This window comes from Saccopteryx leptura, chromosome 10 (assembly GCF_036850995.1).
Source record: "Saccopteryx leptura isolate mSacLep1 chromosome 10, mSacLep1_pri_phased_curated, whole genome shotgun sequence".
Lineage (NCBI taxonomy): Eukaryota > Metazoa > Chordata > Mammalia > Chiroptera > Emballonuridae > Saccopteryx > Saccopteryx leptura.
In genome coordinates, this window is record NC_089512.1 from 62715711 (window position 1) to 62734686 (window position 18976).

Below are 18976 nucleotides of genomic sequence, written 5' to 3' on the forward strand. Positions count from 1 at the left end.
CTGTGCCCTGCCTGTGACAACCCCTCCCCCCCTGCAAGCTTGAACTACAAAGTGTTCTGCAAATGGCTGGTACTTGTGCTGGGTTTAGGGTTGCCCAGGAGAGGCCAAGCTGTGAATCAAGGCCAGCTGCTACTGGTACCAGGCCTGGGGCCACTTAGTTAGAGGTATGAGGCATGCTGAGGCCAGATGCTGTTTGTTTGAGAGATTTTAGGAGAGTTTGAAGGATGTGCTAAGACAAGTCATTCATATCATAAAGCCACTGGAAACAGCTTGAGTGGGCCTACAAGTTAGGTGGGGTGGGGTCTCAAGGACTCACCAGGGTGGAGCAAACAGTGATAGCCAGGTTGATAGAGACTCAGATATAGTGCCCTCTGTGTGGGGAGGACTCACAAAGGAACAGTGGCCTCTGCCAGCACTTCTGAGAGAAAGCCACCTTTCTAGGCCTGTCCTGATTCCAGATATTTCAGTTCCTCCCCATATGTCCCTGGTACCATTTGAGCTGCTCTCCCAGTGCTGGAGCTCAGAAGGAGCGAGTCAGAGTAAGTCTGAGTATGGGCCCATTAAGAGGAACTGCCTGGGACTCCAGTAGCCCTCCATCTCACACAGCCTCAATACCTGCTGAATTTTACAGTTAGAAGTTATGAGGCCTTCTCTCTCTTTTTTGAGAGAGGCAGAGAGAGAGAGAGAGAGAGAAAGAGACAGGAACATTGAACAGCTCCTATATATACCCCGACCAGGGAGTCAAACTGGTAACCTCTACACTCTGGGATGACACTCCAACCTAGCTATCCAGCCAGGCATTTTCTTTTTTATTTTCAGAGAGACAGAGAGAGTAAGGAAGAGAGAGAGGAGGGGGAAGGGAAGCATTCATCTGTCATTTCCAGTCAGTCAAGCATTCACTAGTTATTTCTCATGTGTGCCCTGACTGGGGATCAAACCTGCAACCTTGTTGTTTCAGGATGACGCTCTTAACCAACTGAACTAATCATCCAGGGCCAGTTATGGAGACTTCTCTTTCTACCACTGAAACCCTAGGCTTGGGGGCCTGGTGTGGGGCTGGAACACTGCCCCCAACCCTACCCTTCTGAGGGGACCTCTGCAGCCAAGATATCCCTCCTGGGTGGGAATGGGTGTGGGACCAGCCATTCCACATCCCCACCCCTATTACCTATCTCAATGTGGCTGCTTCTTTAAATCCCTAGTTGGAGGACTTTTATTCAGCTATAGTTTGGGCGGTTCTGAATTATAGTTGTTCCATAGCTTAGTTGTAACTTTGATATGGTTGTGGGAGAATGAAATACTGTATTTACCTATGCTGCCGTCTTAACTGGAAGTATCATTACTTTTTTTTTTTTTTTTTTTGTATTTTTCTGAAGCTGGAAACGGGGAGAGACAGTCAGACAGACTCCCGCATGCGCCCCACCGGGATCCACCCGGCACGCCCACCAGGGGGCGACGCTCTGCCCACCAGGGGGCGATGCTCTGCCCCTCCGGGGCGTCGCTCTGCCGCGACCAGAGCCACTCTAGCGCCTGGGGCAGAGGCCAAGGAGCCATCCCCAGCGCCCGGGCCATCTTTGCTCCAATGGAGCCTTGGCTGCAGGAGGGGAAGAGAGAGACAGAGAAGAAGGAGGGGGTGGGGGTGGAGAAGCAAATGGGCGCTTCTCCTATGTGCCCTGGCCGGAATCGAACCCGGGTCCCCCGCACGCCAGGCCGACACTCTACCGCTGAGCCAACCGGCCAGGGCGTATCATTACTTTTGATATATGCACTTACTATGGCTTTTATTGTGTCATCACTTATATTGTGCGCAACTTGAGGAAGTCTTTTTTTCTCTCACTGTTGTATTTCCAGGTACTTTCAAAGTATCTGTTTCCCAGTAGGCATTCAATGAAATATTTACAGAATGAATAAATGAAAGAATTCATAAATGACTTATAAATTTATGTATAGTAGTCATTAGAAATGTGTGGAGGGACCTATATAACTTTATTGCATATAAGCCTAAAAGTTACCAAAATAAAAACTTTTCATCCTCTTATTTTAAAACTTTTCAGCATATCCTTGTTTTTCTCTAGAATAAAGTATGTTGAACACAGGGGTAGTTCAATACATGTATGTTGAATTAGTGAAGAGTCTTAGAAAAGTAATACAAATTCTTTATAATCTAGTGAGTATTCATCTCTCCAGACTCACTTTGTGCCACTCCTACTTTATCCGGTAATAATGAGTAACAGTATGTAATTTTCATCTATGTATCAAATATTTATTGAGTCACTAGTATGTGCTAGACACATTGCTCCACTGTTTCAAATAGCCTTGTTCTTTTTCTCGCTATTCCTCTTTTTGGAAAATTATGAAGCTATTCAGCAAATATATTTATCATAGTTTTCCTACCTTACTTTCTTCAGTTCAATTACCTTTGCTAGAAGGCTGCCCTGGACCTCTTCAGCACCCCATGCTTGCCTCCACCCTTTAGCCCTAATTACATAACAGTCAAGTTACCTGTATCTGTGTTTGTCATCCCCCTATACCTGCATCCTTATCCCAAAATACCCAGGTGTGCTCTCAGAGCACAATGATGGAGGTTTTGTTCACCTATGTGTCCCCAGGACTCAGGACAAAGTTTAGCACAGCGCCAAAATCCTATATATAAGTACTGACATAAAGAACAGGTAGTTACTCTTTATTAATGTGGATTACCACCTTGAATTCTCATAATAACAAGTGAGCTATGAATTATCTCCATGCAATAAATGAGAAAACCTGGCTGAAAAGATTTGGAAAGGTCATACTGGTGGACTCTGTTGTCAAGGGAATTTGATGAAGCTGACATTGATTCTAAATAAGACTCCTTCTCACTGTCTTTTCTTGAAATTTTCTTTAAGACAGTAGTTTTCCTTCTTGAGATCAACGACGCCTTATCTACCTTAACATGATGAGTGGGGGAAATACCCCCTTTTTTCATATCGGAAATTGGACGACCTCTTCCTGGAAGCAGCGTGAGCGTGATTTAATCTTGCTATAGTCACATTTTTTCTGGGGTATCATCTGCGTTTGGAGCCCTGGGAGACATGATAGATCCATTGAGAAGACTCGTCATTCGAAATGGAAAGCAGAGACTAAGAAAAGAGTTTTTCTCTCGCCAAGATCCACAAGGGGATAAGGACCCTCTCATCTTAGATGCACAAATTCTAGGACTTGTGGGAATTTGGTTGCTTACACCTAAGGCAGCTGTGGGTAAACAGTATTGCCCACAGGTAAGATGGCTATTAATAACATCTCCTGTGGATGGGTCTATCCTCTTTGTTCGTTAGTATTTTCAACGAGGGCTATAGTGAATAAAACTTAGTAAAAGTTGGTGCCTTCTTACCAAGATGGTTAAGTAGGAAGTTAGCCCGTTTTATTGATAAAACCTTCAATGGGTCAAATTCTTTCTTGCCCTCAACTAAAATGGACGTTGAGGTTTGTACCATCAATTGAAGCTTCCGGCCCTAACTAAGATGGCGTCCGGAGGCAAATTAAAAATTAGTTTGCCCTCTTTTCTGCCCCTTACCATCATGGCTCCCACGGCGTCGATCACGTGACGTCCACGGACTACGGCGCGGTAGAGGGGGTAGGAGGGCCCTTGAAGGGTGCGCGTTCCCGTGGCGGTGCACCCGGTAGGTTTCAGTCAGAGTCACTATGGCGGCCGGCGCTGGCAAGGTAAGCTGAGGCGGTGGCGGCGGCAAGGGAATGTGGACTTGTCGTGGCGTCCGGCCTTCAAATCCCCGCACCCCGTCTGCAGAGAGGTCGGCGGAGTTTGCAGCCAGTCGTGGGGATTGGAGGGCGGCGGGTTGAGGGAAGCGAGAGCTGAGGCGGGCGGGCACCGCGCTTGACGGCCGTTTGTTTTGGTGTTTCCCTACCAGGTCGGAAAGTTTCCTGGCTCGCCCGGCACAGCCTGAGTGTGTCCCATCCGCCAAGAGTGGTGGAGGCTGCGGCGGACTCAGCCTGGGGCCTCCAGGCCTTTCCCTCAACCTCCGGGCCAGCCTCCCTCCCCCACCCCGTCCGCCGAGAGCGGCGGCTGGTGTCCCTGAGATGCGACCCTCGCTGGGGCGACCCTGAGAAGAGGCGGCCGGTGTGCTGACCAGCGCCCAGGCGCCCAGGCGTCCAGGGACCAACTTCCTGCGGGCTCAGACCTCCGAGCCTCCGCGAGGTCCTGCCTGGTTCGGTCCGCGCCGGTCTGCGGAGCCAGATCCCCGCCCTCGTCGTGCGGACTCCCGCCAGGTGCCTGGGAGACTCGCTGCGGCCGCCGCCCGCGCCCCCGCGGGTCCCTGCCCCTGGAGCCGAGGAACCCAGCCCCGCCGCCTCAGCCTGTGCGGGCCGGGACCCGGTGCCACCTCCCGGCGGCCTCCGCGCATCTGGGGCGATGCCGACTGTCCCGCCGGCGGTCTAGACTCCCCCGGACCATTCTCGCCCTTCCACTTCCGAGGCCCTCGGGGACGGGTGCTGGCTGCCCACAGGTGCTCGGCGACACCTCCCTCAGCCCCGAAAGGACCTGCCTTCCTGGCTGCATCAAACCGATCCTTCCTTCATGCTGCAGTGCTGCAACATTTCCGCCGCCAAGGGGCAAAAGCGGCCGCGATCTCAAACAAAACACAAGAATTGGTGTGTGACTCATCTGGTTGGATACCTCCAGTCTCCAAACTGTCTTCCAGGAGGTTTCTTGGCTGAAGCTGTCCGATGTTTGAGCCTTTTTCTCTCGAGGAAGAAGATGGACTGAAAGCTGCCAGGGGACTTTCTGCGATCAGGCGCTGCTGGATTTGGGAGGTGATGGGGCTTGCGCTGGCTTGTCTTCCCACTCAAGCGAAGAGTTGTTGATGCTCACTGGTTATGCTTAGACAATGCGCAGTTTGTTTTAATATAAAATTTTGGGGGGGATAGGGGAATAGGCTTGTGAAGGGCAGTCGGATCCGGTGGAACTCCTCTTTGTCCTTTGGTAGGAGAGACACCCTCAGTCTGTCCTCGATGCCGTCAGCCTTGGCCATCTTCACTTGCCGCCCGAACTCGCACCCATTTCAGGAGCGTCATGTCTACCTGGACGAGCCCATTAAAATTGGCCGCTCAGTGGCCCGTTGTCGACCCGCGCAGAATAATGCTACTTTTGATTGCAAAGTGCTGTCAAGGAACCATGCTCTGGTCTGGTTTGATCACAAGACGGGCAAGGTAATGTCATCACATTGTTTAACAATCATTACTTTTTGTTTCCCTTTACTTTTTATGCATAATGTATGCGGGATCCCAGGGTTGGACCCAGAGGAGACTTTCAGCAAGGCCACGGAATCAACTTTGTGTGTATCTGGTTTTAGTAGAAATTTAATTGATGTTGGTTGAATGGAAAACAGAGAAGGTATTGTAATTAAATGCCTTGGTAGGGCGATGGCATCTTGATAACATGGTCATTCCCAGTGAAATCCCAAACCATAATTCGTTTTGGAAAACTAGATAGTGAAACTTGGCTTCTTGCTTTCAGTCTTTTTAGAAAGGTGAATTTGCAGTTCAGAGCTTGATTAAGCAAGCAGCAGTTCCCAAAGCAATGTGGGGAATCCGTGGCCATTATTTCACTGAGGCTTAAGTGTCTCAGTGCTGAGATGTAATTGACACATAATTTTTAGTTGAGTTCAGATCAGGGCCTGTCTAGTAAAGGCAGTGGTTTGTGTACAGTTAGATTTTGGAAGATTTGTCACATATATATATACCCATGAAGGAGTAATTTGCAATTATCAAAGCCAATTTAATTAGGCATGAGCAACTAACTGCATTTGCAGAGTTTTGTTTGCAAATTAAGTGAACACACAATGCTCACAAAAATTAGGGGATCAGAGAAAGTGCAGATACTCCAGTACTTTCAGCCTTTTGTATAGTGCATTTTCACCAATGAAATCAAAGTTGGTTTTGCATCATTTGCATAATTGAACAACTTTCTTTGTCTTGTCATTTGCTTTTCTGATGTTCTTGTTTAATAAAAAAAAAAAATCAAATGCTTTTTCTTTTTATCACTTCATATTCATTTTGAAATAACCCCTAGTTTTTGTGGGCAGTATATATTGTTTCTGGAAATCACTTTTTAATGTTGCCTACAGTATGCATATACTTTATGCATACTTAACAGGTGATATTTAAAAATCAGTGTTTGAAATTAATTTTTCTGATTTTATATTCAATTCTATCAATTATTGCATTACCTAGCTGTGATAGGATGAACTTAGTGCTCTTTAAGTGTTACCATTTTATTATTTTTATGTTTGCATCCTAATTTACTATACAAGTCGGTGCTTATATTTTAAGAATGCAAGGAAAAAGTAAAGATCCTTTCAGTTTTTAAAAACTATGTGGGATACTAAAGAGCTCATCTTTGTGCTTAAAACTTTGGTTTTAGTTGAGCAACAGAATCAATTCCAATTTATAGCTATTTAAGACTAATAAGAATATCTCAGATTTCACCTCCTGACTTTTGCTCCCTTTTTTTGAGTTAAATAATTCTTTTTTAAAAGAAGTATTTAAGTCTTCAAAAGTAGTGTTTTGAAATACAGAAACCTGAGCCTCAAAAGGAAGAAAGTGACACTCTTGCTACTGAATTAAGGAATTACTATTATATAAATCATTTTTCAAAGAAAGGAAGAAAAGCTTGCCCAAGTGCTGTGTTCTTGCATAATACCTTTATCCTATTCTTAACACCAGATGCTCACTTACTTGTGGAATAGACACTTTTTTCCTCCCTGGAAACTAAAGTTTGGGTGCCTGAAAGATTCCATAGTTTGCCCGTAATAATCTAAAGTGAATATTCATAGATCTTATCTTTCCATCAGTCGGATTCAAACATCAGTTAACTGCTAGTGCATTAATTCAATCAGCTTTTACATTTTTGTCTCATTATGTCCCTGGGCAACATTTATGGTCCTGCTTAATTAGATTACACGTTTGCTTAAAGTACATACTCTGAAAATGCACATTATTTAGTTTGATTCAGTACTCAAAGGAGACTCAGGTTTTTTTTTCTTTTACTTATTTACTTATGTACATGAACAGTGCTTTTTATGGTTATACTAAAACCCCCACAGTAAGATAGTTTGAGATGACTAATAATAGGTCAGTAGTGAGTGTTTATTGTATAAATGGTGTTGACATGTTAAAATTTTAAATGGGATTTGTTATTAGAAAAACTTACCCATGGCCTGACCTGTGGTGGCGCAGTGGATAAAGCGTCAACCTGGAAACGCTGAGGTTGCCGGTTCAAAACCCTGGGCTTGCCTGGTCAAGGCACATATGGGAGTTGATGCTTCTTGCTCCTCCCCCCCCCCCCTTGCTATAATGAATAAATAAAATCTTTAAAAAAAAAAAAAAAGAAAAACTTACCTTTAAAGGATACACAACTTAATTTCTGCCATTTTTCTTTTTATTTCTGCTTTATTAGCCAAACTAGAATATGAGGCCATTACTTTAGATGTAGACATAATTATTGTCTATTGTACCACCTAATCTAGTTAAAACAAAAAATCTGTCAGATTTTGCTATATGATCAAGTTATTTTAGGAATTAACTATTTAAAATTTAAATTTGAACAGACTGGTTTTTATTGAGGATCTATTATATGCCCAATATTGTGAGGTACACAGTTCCAAAGAAAACCTATGGTTTGACCAAATACCATTTATTTTCCCTGTGAAATTTCCAGTTTGAGGATTTTTGCTTTAATTGTCTCATAACAGAAGTTCCTGGGCCATTCCCAGTAAAATTTTATGTACAACATATGAATCCTCTCCTTCTGTAAGCATCTCCTCAGGCAATCCCCCCCCCCCCCCCCAAACATCTCTGAGCCTCTTGTTTTCTCTTCTGGGACTAATAAAGGTACCTACTTTTTGTTTTGAGGATTGAGATAATCATGTAAATCACTTAGCACCCTTTTCTTGAGCCTTATTAAGGGCTCAGTACTTAGGGAGGTGGGTGTTTGGGGTGGGGGTAAGAAGAAGGAACCATCTAGGCAGCTCTCTGCAATTTGTTGTGCTCTGGAGTCTTAGGAAGGTAATGAGAAATATTTTTCTCTGAAGCATCTGTAGAAGTAATTTCTTTTTCTTTCTTTTGAGAGAGGCAAGGAGAGAGAGAGAGAGAGAGAGAGAGAGAGAGAGAGAGGGAGGGAGAGGGAAAGGGAGAGAGAGGGAGGGAGGGAGAGAGATAAGAACATTGAGTTGCTCTTGAATGTGTCTTGACCAGGAAATTGGACCTGGCAACCTCTGCACTCCAGGATGATGCTCTAACCCACCGAGCTATCTGGCCAGGGCTTAATTTTTATTGATTTTTAGAGAGATAGAGAGAGGAAGGGAGAGAAGGGGAAGGGGAAGGGAAGCATTTGTTGTTCCACTCAGTTCAATTTTTTTCGGTTGCTTCCTGTGAATGCCCAGACTGGGGATCGAACCCGCAACCTTGTTTCCGGGTGATGCTCCTAACTGACTGAGCTAACCTTTCAGGGCCAGAAATAATTTTTAAAATTGAAACATACAAAATTGAGAACTTTGTCTAAATGGGCACTTTATTTACCTGAGAGATGGAAAATTGAAGTAATATGCCCTTTGGTTGATTCTTCATTGTGATTGTTGTGTTCTGCATTGGCCATTATGGGAGGCCCATTAAAATGTGGAAGAAATAATAAACATTTGAAACTTTCTTACTATTCAAGTAGTAGATGTCCATTACAGGAAATTTGCAAACTGTGAGCACATAGAAATGTAGGTGACACTTTTGAATGCTAAGTTCGTGGAATGTGTTATGGTACTTAAAATCTACATGGTAAAGGGTGATAGGCTTGCCACAAAGTGGACTTTAACAGGCCTTCCCAAATCATCTACTCAGGGAGGTAACAGTTGGATATTGCCCTGCTTGGATGCTGGCCCAGTGCATCATCCTTTTTGAAGGTTAAGCTTTTCAAGTTAGATTGTAATAACAGAATGGTTAATCCTCCTATTGACTCAAGGTACCATTGAAAAGCAAATCTACCCATATGGTTGTTGGAGAGAAAGGATAGTGAGTGGACTGCCTCTTTCTGATTTGATGGCTCCATCTGATTTGAGGCTCTGTGGACAGGTAATATGATAATCAAGTGTTTGACACAGTATGTAGTCTATTTCCAGTCTCACTGTAGTAATAATAGTTGCTGTTTAGTTCCATTTTCACTTTTTTACTTAATTTCAGCACATACTTTTGAGCTCCTGTTCTAGCACGATCTATTTTAGTGGAAGGCATTGAGAGGGGAGGAAATGGCAAGAACTAGTAAGAAATTGTTATTTCTTTCTAGGAGCTTATATTTTAGAGAGGGTGACTATAGTCATCCCTCACCATATCGTGGTTCACTTTTCGCAATCTCATTGTATTGCAGACCTAAAAATTGTATACATCTAATTTTGTATTGTGGATTTTTTGCTATATCGCAGGATTTTGCAGTACATAGGTATTTTTATATATTTATTATTTTAATTATTTTTGCAGTAAAATAAGCAAAATAAATGTGGGAAAGGTTTATAAGAGTTTGGGGAAGATTTATAAAGCCTTAAAATATATATAAATAATAAAAACATAAGGTTGCTACTTTGTGGATTTTCGCCTATCACAGGGGTGGGGGTGGGGGGCGGGTTCTGGAACCTACCCCCGCAATAGACGAGGGACCACTGTATACACTTAAACAGTTGGTTGAGATTAGATAGAATTATATAAATTCAAATGGCAAGAGAGGTAGTGTGTGAATTGGTCTTTAAAATAAGGGGTGGATAGATACCAGTTAAGAAAAAGTGATTTCTGGGTTGTTTTGTGTGTTTTGAGGGGATGACAGTAGAATAAAACAGACAAAAGCAGATAATTTTGAATAAGTCTGACATCTTTCAAACACTGTGGAAATGGATTTTGTTCGATTGTAGAGTTCTTTTGGAGAGCAGCTTTGGTGAACATCCATTCTATGTGATGGTTTTAATTTGTTCCCTTTTTTTTTTAAGAGAGAAAGACAGGAAGGGAGAGAGTTGAGAAGCATCAACTTGTAGTGCTTCACTTTTGTTGTTCATTGCTTCTCATAACTGCCTTGACTGGGGTAGGGGGTGGGGGCTCACGCTGAGCCAGTGACCCCTTGCTCAAGCCAATGACCTTGGGCTTCAAGCCAGTGGCCTTTTGCCTCAAGACAGGGACCTTTGGGCTCAAGCCAGTGACCTTGGGATCATGTTGATGATCCTGTGCTCAAGCCAGCCGCCCTGTGCTCAAGCCAGTGACCCCACGGTGAAGCCAATGACCCTGTTGTCAATTTGGCAACCTCGAACTGGGTACCTTAGCATTTTGAGTTGATGCTCTATCCAGTGCACCCCCACCAGTCAGGCTGTTCCTGGTTTTTGTAATTAGTTGTTGGACCTGGAGGAGAGGGCCTCTGCCTTTTATGTCTGTTTCCTTTTAATTTTATATAAAGTAGATTTGGGGTAATTGAAGCTGAGTAGATAGTGTAGTGCCAGGTTGTGGAGTGCGTTGATTACCAAACTAAGTACATGGATACATAGGTTATGGAAAGCCAGGAAGAGTTTTGTGCAGAGTACTGACATACCAAAACCACCATTTGAGAGTGATAGAACAAAATTTAGAGAGGCATGGAGCAGGGAAAAATCAGTAATAGCTTAATTAACAACTTGTGATGCACTATGTACCATGATGCCCTGTTCTAAATGCTTTATGTGTAAATTTATTTAATGCTTAAATAACTGTTCAAGATAGGTGTTTATTTCCCCCATATTAGCATATGAGGAAAATAGGGCACAGGAAGATTAGATTAGATTAACTTGTCCATGTTTACATAGATAATAAATGATAGAGCTGGGATTTGAACTGAGGTATTCTGACTCTTGATTCTGGGGTCAAGAACCCAAGCTCTTAACCACGCTGCTCTTCTGAGACTCTCTAATAGTTTAGATATGATGTCATTTTGTAAGGTGTAGATCAGATTCACATTAGGAATGAAAGTATGTAATTAAATGCCAGAAAGTAAGAAGAGATAAGTGTATTAACTTATCCATTGGGACTTAGCAAAGAGAGAGGTTCTGTATGGACTTGAGATTTTAGGGATGGTTTCATGGATGGGACGGTTTCACAGTGAGATGCAATTTAAGCTAAACCCTAGGACTTTTTGAATAGGGCAAAAGATAGAGTCAGTCTAGGAAAGGAATTTTGGGTGGGAAGAACTGCTCAAGCAAAGGCATAGAAACAGGAATGATACAGCATGTTCCAAGGACATTTCAAGGAAATCATTGCAAAGGAAGATTCTCCAGAATTCTACAACCAAGATCGTTTTTTCCTTCTTCCTTCCCTTATCTAAATATGACAAAAAAGATTCTGGCCTTAGTTTTTGGAAGAATGGCATATTATACATTTATTGATTTTGTTTGTCTTTTGTTTTGACAGATACCTAATTTTTTGTTGACTAAAGTAAAAAGGTGGTTAGGAGGTTCTGCTTTTTGTGAGAAAGTCGTTTATTTGACATGTTTTATTTAAGGCACATTAATATAAATATGTTTAGAAGGCCACATTTTATATCCAAAGCACATACTCATTTTCTTCTATGTTACTTTTTATAGGAGTGGAAAATTAATGAAATGCTTTATTTATTATTTCAAGTTGTAAAACATTTGGATGGTATATGTACTTAAAACATTTTTTTCCTATATAGTTATTTGACTTTACTCCTTAGGTTAAATTTATTCTTTACTTTCTTAGGCTCCTATTTGGTTTTCTTAGGTGGTATTTATGTTAGAGCTTAGTAGTTACTCTCTTTGATAAATAGGGAAACTATCATTTAGAGTTTTAAGTGAAAAGATTGTGAGATTGTTTCTTTTTTTTTTCTTTTTCTGAAGCTGGAAACGGGGAGAGACAGTCAGACAGACTCCCGCATGTGCCCGACCGGGATCCACCCGGCACGCCCACCAGGGGCTACGCTCTGCCCACCAGGGGGCGAAGCTCTGCCCCTTCGGGGCGTCGCTCTGCCTCGACCAGAGCCACTCTAGCGCCTGGGGCAGAGGCCAAGGAGCCATCCCCAGCGCCCGGGCCATCTTTGCTCCAATGGAGCCCTGGCTGCGGGAGGGGAAGAGAGAGACAGAGAGGAAGGAGGGGGGAGGTGGAGAAGCAAATGGGCGCTTCTCCTATGTGCCCTGGCCGGGAATTGAACCCGGGTCCCCTGCACGCCAGGCCGATGCTCTACCACTGAGCCAACCAGCCAGGGCCGTGAGATTGTTTCTTATTGTATGTAAGTTACATGAATCAAGAAAGATGGTGGCATTTATTAGCTGTAGAAATGTTCTCAGGACTCTGTCCTGCCCATGCTTCTGTCGCTGCCAGTACAGGTAAATTAACAGTTTACACCACTGATCAAAAATCTTTGTTGTTGGGGGCTTCTAGTCAAGATGGCGGTGTAGGTAAATGGTACCCTCATCCTTCCACAACCATGTCAAAATTACAACTATATTACAGAAAAGCTATCATTCAGAACGGCCTGAAATTTGGCTGAATGGAAGTTCTACAACTAAGGATATATAGAAGAAGCTAAATTGAGACTGGTAGGATGGGGAAGATAAGGGACGAGCTGGTTCCACACCCACTGTGGTGGATAAAAATTGTTTGAGATATATAGTATTGTTGCAAAAGTCCACTCTGAGGAATGAGAGGCCCTAGACGCATAGCAGTCCCCCACAGCCCAGGGTTCCACTGCCAAGAAAAGAAGTCCTCACAACTTCTGGCTATAAAAACCAGCAAGGATTGTAGCTGAGTGAGATGGGGGTCTGCCTGAGTCCCATGTGTTTCTCTTAAAGGGCCCACGCATGGACCTACTTGGACTCTAAGCTCCAATGCTGGGGCAGCAGCCGGAAGGGCACCAGGAACCTATGGGGATGAACTGAACTGTCTGACATTAGGATGGGTCTGGAGAGGTGGCTTTCTCCCATACAGAAGTGTTGGTAGAGGTCATTGTCTTAGTCTCCATCAACCAGGCTATCACTGTTTGTCCCACCCTGATTGATCCCCGGAGACCCCGCCCACCCAATTTGTGAGCTTACCCAAGCTGTTTACAGTGTCTTTCCATACCAATGGCCTGTCGTGGCTTATGCTTCAGACTTTCCCAAAATCTCTCAAACAAGCAGCATCTGGCTTAAGCATGATGTGTATGTACCTCTTGCTAACTGGTCCTAGGCCTGGCACTAGCAGCAGCCAGCCTTTGGATCACCACTTGGCTTCTCCTGTGCCCCACTCCCAAGCCCAGCACAGGTAGCAGCCAACTGCAGATAGCTTTGTAGCTCATACTGGGAGGCCCCAGGCAGGATATAGGATGCTGTGGACCGTGGCCTATACCTCATGGGTGGCCCCAGAGCCATCAAATCTGATGAACGGCTTCAGATCATGTTGAAGCACCATCCAGGCACCTCTGTAAGTGACGTACTCAAGGGTGGGACTCAGTGGGCACCAGAGCCCTGTGAAGTATGTCCTGCTCTGTGGGGTCAGCCTCTGCACAGCTGATCTTCCACAGTGGTCATAGCCAGTCCTTGCAGTTGATTGGCTATTGAAATGTCAGCAGCAGTCAAGGCTCAACTATAACAGGAGGGTATACAGAGACCACATAGAGGGGTGGGAGATACACCTGAAGTGCTCAGCTAAGGTGAACAGGGAGGCTGTGCCACTGGACTCTATAGGACACGTTCTACATTAGACCACTCTACCAAGCCTGGGAGACATAGGAGCTCTACCTAATACATAGAAACAAATGCAGGAAGGCTGCCAAAAGGAGGAGAGAAGAAAACATGTCCCAAATGAAAGAATAGAACAAAACTCCATAAAAAGAACTAAACAAAATGGTGACAAAGCAATCTACTAAATGCAGCATTCAAAACATTGGTTATAAGGATACACAATGAACTTTTTTTTTTTTTTTTTTTTTGTATTTTTCTGAAGCTAGAAACGGGGAGAGACAGTCAGACAGACTCCCGCATGCGCCCAACCGGGATCCACCTGGCACGCCCACCAGGGGACGACGCTCTGCTCCTCTGGGGCGTCGCTCCGTCGCAACCAGAGCCACTCTAGTGCCTGGGGCAGAGGCCAAGGAGCCATCCCCAGCGCCCGGGCCATCTTTGCTCCAATGAAGCCTCGGCTGCGGGAGGGGAAGAGAGAGACAGAGAGGAAGGAGAGGGGGAGGGGTGGAGAAGCAGATGTGCCCTTCCCCTGTGTGCCCTGGCCGGGAATCGAACCCGGGAGGGACACAATGAACTTAGTGAGAACTTCAAAAGCATAAAAAAGGACATGAAAACCATAAAAGGAACCCGTCAGAAATGAAGAGTATGCTAACTGAAATGAAGAATAATTTTTATTTTTTATTTTTTTATTATTATTTTGTTTTCATTTTTCCGAAGCTGGAAATGGGGAGGCAGTCAGACAGACTCCCGCATGCGCCCGACCAGGATCCACCCGGCATGCCCACCAGGGGTGATGTTCTGCCCCTCTGGGGCGTCGCTGTGTTGCATCGAGAGCCATTCTAGCACCTGAGGCAGAGGCCACAGAGCCATCCCCAGCGCCTGGGCCATCTTTGCTCCAGTGGAGCCTTGGCTGCGGGAGGGGAAGAGAGAGACAGAGAGGAAGGAGGGGGAGGGGTGGAGAAGCAGATGGGCGCTTCTCTTGTGTGCCCTGGCTGGGAATTGAACCCGGGACTTCTGTACACCAGGCCAATGCTCTACCGCTGAGGCAACCGGCCAGGGCCAAATGAAGAATAATTTACAGAAAATCAACAGAGTAGATGAAGCCAAGAATCAAATCAGGGATTTGGAATATAAGGAAGCAAAAAACACCAAATCAGAACAGCAAAAAGAAAAACGAATGCAAAAAATTGAAGACCTCTGGGACAACTCCAAACATACCAACATTCATATCATGGGGTGCTGGAAGAAGAGAGAGCAAGAAACTGAAAACTTACTTGAAAAAATAATGACAAAACTTCCCCAACCTGGTGGAGGAAATAGACATACAAGTCTAGAAAGCACAGAGAATCCCAAACAAGATGAACCTAAAAAGAATCATACCAAGACACATAATTAAAATGCAAAAGGTTAAAGACAAAGAGAGAATTTTCAAAGCAGCAAGAGAAAAGCAATTAATTACCTACAAGGGAGCTTCCATAAAACTGTCAGCTGATTTCTCAATGGAAACTTTGCAGGCCAGAAGGGATTGACAAGAAATTCAAAGTGATGAAAAAGGAGGACCTATAACCAAGATTACTCGAACCAGCAAAGCTATCATTTAGAATTGAAGGACATACCCATAAAAAGCTTCCTGGAAAAGGAGTTCATCACTACCAAACTAGTTTTATGTGAAATATTAAAGGGTTTTCTTTAAGAAGAAGATAAAAAATGTGAGTAATAAAATAGCAATAAATAAATACATATTTACCAACAAATGTATCTAAACAAAATAGACAAAGAAGCAGAACAAAAATAGAGTCATAGATACAGAGAACATTTTGACAGTTGCTAAATGAGAGGAGAATTGGGGAAGTGGGTGAAAAAAGGTGAAGGGATTAAGAAGTACAAATTGATAGTTAAGGAATAGTCATAGTGATGTTAAGTACAGCATAGGGAGTATGGTCAGTATTCTAACAACTTAATGAGGGGTCATATGGGTACAAGATATATCAAGATGATCACTTAGTAAGTAATGTAATAGTTAATCACTGGAGTGTACATCTGAAACTAATATGTTGATGTATGTTAACCTTAATTGAAAAATAAAAGTGATTAAAAAAATCTTGCTTGTTGCTCCATTAATTTTTAGCGTAATAATACAAATTCCATCAAAATCCGGCTCCCATTTCCTCCCTCTTCAGCTCTGTCTTCTATTACGCCTTTATTTGTTTTGCCCCAAACTCTGTGCAGTAGCTATGTAACAGTGCTGACTGTTCCTAAAACAAATGCCTTTTTTGCTGTTTTGTCTTGTCCTTCAGAATGACCTTTCCCCTTCATCCCTTGAGGCCCAGTTCCAATGTGAAACCCTTCCTGACTTTCACTAACTGAAGAATTAATTGATTCTTCCACTATACTCCCATAGAACTTTGTATATAATTTCATTACGGGATACAGACAACAAAATAATTATGATGCAAATATGTACTGTTGCCCTGCCAGATGCGAGCTCTTGAGAACAAAGAAGCACTACATAAATGTTTGAGTGAAACATGAACAATGGAGTAGTTTGTATTTCTGCAAACCATGAGGAGGATCAAAGGACAGAAGCTCATTTGAGTTAGTTCTTAATTTGAGATCATGGACTCAATTACCAATAAGTAGTCTTTATATAAATCATTACTTATTAAGAACTACCAATTTGCAAGATACTTTGCTCAGTGTTTCGGTATTATAAATAATTTGGTTGGTGATAATAATTTTGAGCTATTACATGTACCCCTATTCTCATGCAAAATAATACTTTTAAGGATTTTATAATATTCGGAGTGCTTTCTTATTTTACTTGATTTATGTAACACTGTTAGGTACGTAGAGCAGCTACAGACTGACTCCCTTTTATCCAAAAGGAGTTTGATGTTTAGAGGTTATTTGTACAAGTTCACCTATTAAGAACTATGGAAATTGGAACCAGAATCTAGATTTTTCCTGAAATAAATGCCAACTGCTAAGACATTTATTCTGAACTATCTCATTATATTTATATTAATAGACTAAACAATTACTGTAATGAAAATCTGTCTTTTGTTCTCTTGAAAGATAATCTAAGATATTTTTGGGGGCGTGTAGAACTAAAACGCCTGTCATATGACAGACTTTTAAAGACTGAGAGAACCTGAGTTAATTATTTCTCTAACTAGCATTTTAAAAACACATCTCTACTACTCCTAGCAATAAATATATTTTCTGTTAGGCTTGCATTCAGGCAACTGATTTGGATTTGGGTGTTCATGGAAATGAATGGAACAACCTTAGAAAAACTTGTTTGCCATGTAAATTTTTTATCCTTTAAAGAGAATAGCTGATAGATGTAAATTAAAAAGTGAAGTTTAGTCCCTGGCCATTTGGCTCAGTGGTGGAGCGTCAGCCTGGCGTGCAGGAGTCCTGGGTTCGATTCCCAGCCAGGGCACACAGGAGAAGCGCCCATCTGCTTCTCCACCCCTCCCCCTCTCTTTCCTCTCTGTCTCTCTCTTCCCCTCCTGCAGCCGAGGCTCTATTGGAGCAAGGTTGGCTTGGGCGCTGGGGATGGCTCTATGGCCTTTACCTCAGGTGCTAGAATGGCTCTAGTTGCAGCGGAGCAACGCCCCAGATGGACAGAACATCGCCCCCTGGTGGGCATGCTGGGTGGATCCCAGTCGGGTGCATGCGGGAGTCTGTCTGACTGCCTCCCCGTTTCCAACTTCAGAAAAATACAAAAAAAAAAAAGTGAAGTTTATATTGGTACTTGAACACATGGAAGCTTTTGGTGATTAGTACTGTATCCTTTGTCAAATATACAATTTAGGTTTGATTTTAATTTTGTTTTTCTTGTTTTTTGGGGGGAATTAGAAAACTTTGTTTTCTTTATTTACATTAAGGTTTTATCAGTACTTGCAGGCTTATAATTTTATCTACGTTTATAACTACTGACTTGTTCTAGTTGAGCCAAGTGGAAATGAATTTCCAATGTGGACTTTCAAGCTGTTATTTCTTTTCTTATTTTTTACTAATACAAATGACAGGAATACATTCTCATAAAAATTGAAGCAATAGGGAAGTATATGTCCCTATTCTGTATATGTCCTCCTTCACATAGGTACTTCCCATTCTCTTCCGTTCCTCCAGAAGTAATGGTTGTTACAAGTTTGGTATGTGACTTTTTGAACTTTTTCTGTGCATTTACCTATTTGGGTATGTAGGTAAAGAAGCATAGGTTTTGTTATTGTTACTTTTTTTCATGTTTAAATCATAATTTGAAATGTACTTTTTGGCTGATTACATCAAATGAATTGTGGTAAGCTATTCTGAAATGTGTTAATATTCTCTAAGTTTGACCATTCAGACTGTTGTAAAATTAATAGCTTTCATTTATTGAGCACTTACTAGGTGGTGTGCTAAGAGTTATATGCTTTATCTTAATCCTCACAGCAAATTTTTGAAGTAGGTAGTATTATTATTTTAAGTTTATAGATGAGACACAAATAGTGATGGAGTTAGGATTCAAACTATCTGATTGCAGAATGCACACTCCTGGCCTCTCTGTTGCGTGCCTCAGATCTCTTAGTTATTTAATTTCGTCACCAATCTGTTAGCTAACAAAAGTGCATTGAAATAAAAACCTTATTATCTGTTAATGCTTAGATATTTTGGTAGTAAATCAGTTTAGAGTTTTAGTTGAAGATCCGTTCCCCAAACAGTATGTATTTATTCATCACTTAACACTTTACAGTTTGAATAAAAACAACTCTTTACATGTAAATTAAGGGTGGGGCAAAAGTAGGCTTACAGTTGTTTGTATGGAAAATAATACAATAATTAATAAATAATAATACAAGAATAAACTGTTCCACATACGTACTCACAACTGTAAACCTAGTTTTACCCCCCCCCCCCGGGTATATTGAAGTATCACTGTTCAGATACTATAATATAGTAAAAAGGGTACTTCTTTTTCCACTGGGTAATTTCTAAGTTTAGTATATATGGAGTTTGTGTTTTAAATGGAATATATATATCCCCATAGGTAAATCTAATTTAGAAAAGTAACTATATATATCATTTTTAAGTGTTTAGTTATAGAAATAGTAACTATATTATTAGATGCTAGTTATAAGATTCCTTCCATTTAAAAAATTCAGGGATAGGAAATAAGATTATGTTGTAAGTTACAAGTATAGGAATGGTAGTTATGCTTGTAAAATAAAATTTGTAGTTTTGAATTTTTCAGAAAGTTT

At 42.4% G+C, this 18976-nt stretch overlaps 1 protein-coding gene across 37 annotated transcripts in view; it reads left to right on the plus strand.

Moving 5' to 3' along the window:
- Positions 1–3579: 3579 nt before the first annotated feature.
- The window catches only part of SLMAP (sarcolemma associated protein), a 207738-nt gene continuing 192341 nt past the window's right edge, over positions 3580–18976 (plus strand). For 36 of the 37 annotated variants that reach the window (XM_066351570.1, XM_066351567.1, XM_066351586.1 and 33 more), the window contains exons 1-2: positions 3580–3702; positions 3906–5202. In XM_066351570.1, coding sequence (XP_066207667.1) covers positions 5005–5202 — 198 coding nt within the window. In that variant the 5' untranslated portion in view covers positions 3580–3702; positions 3906–5004. Of the gene's footprint in view, positions 3789–3905; positions 5203–18976 lie in introns of all 37 variants that reach the window. The other variant, XM_066351568.1, reaches the window with a different exon arrangement.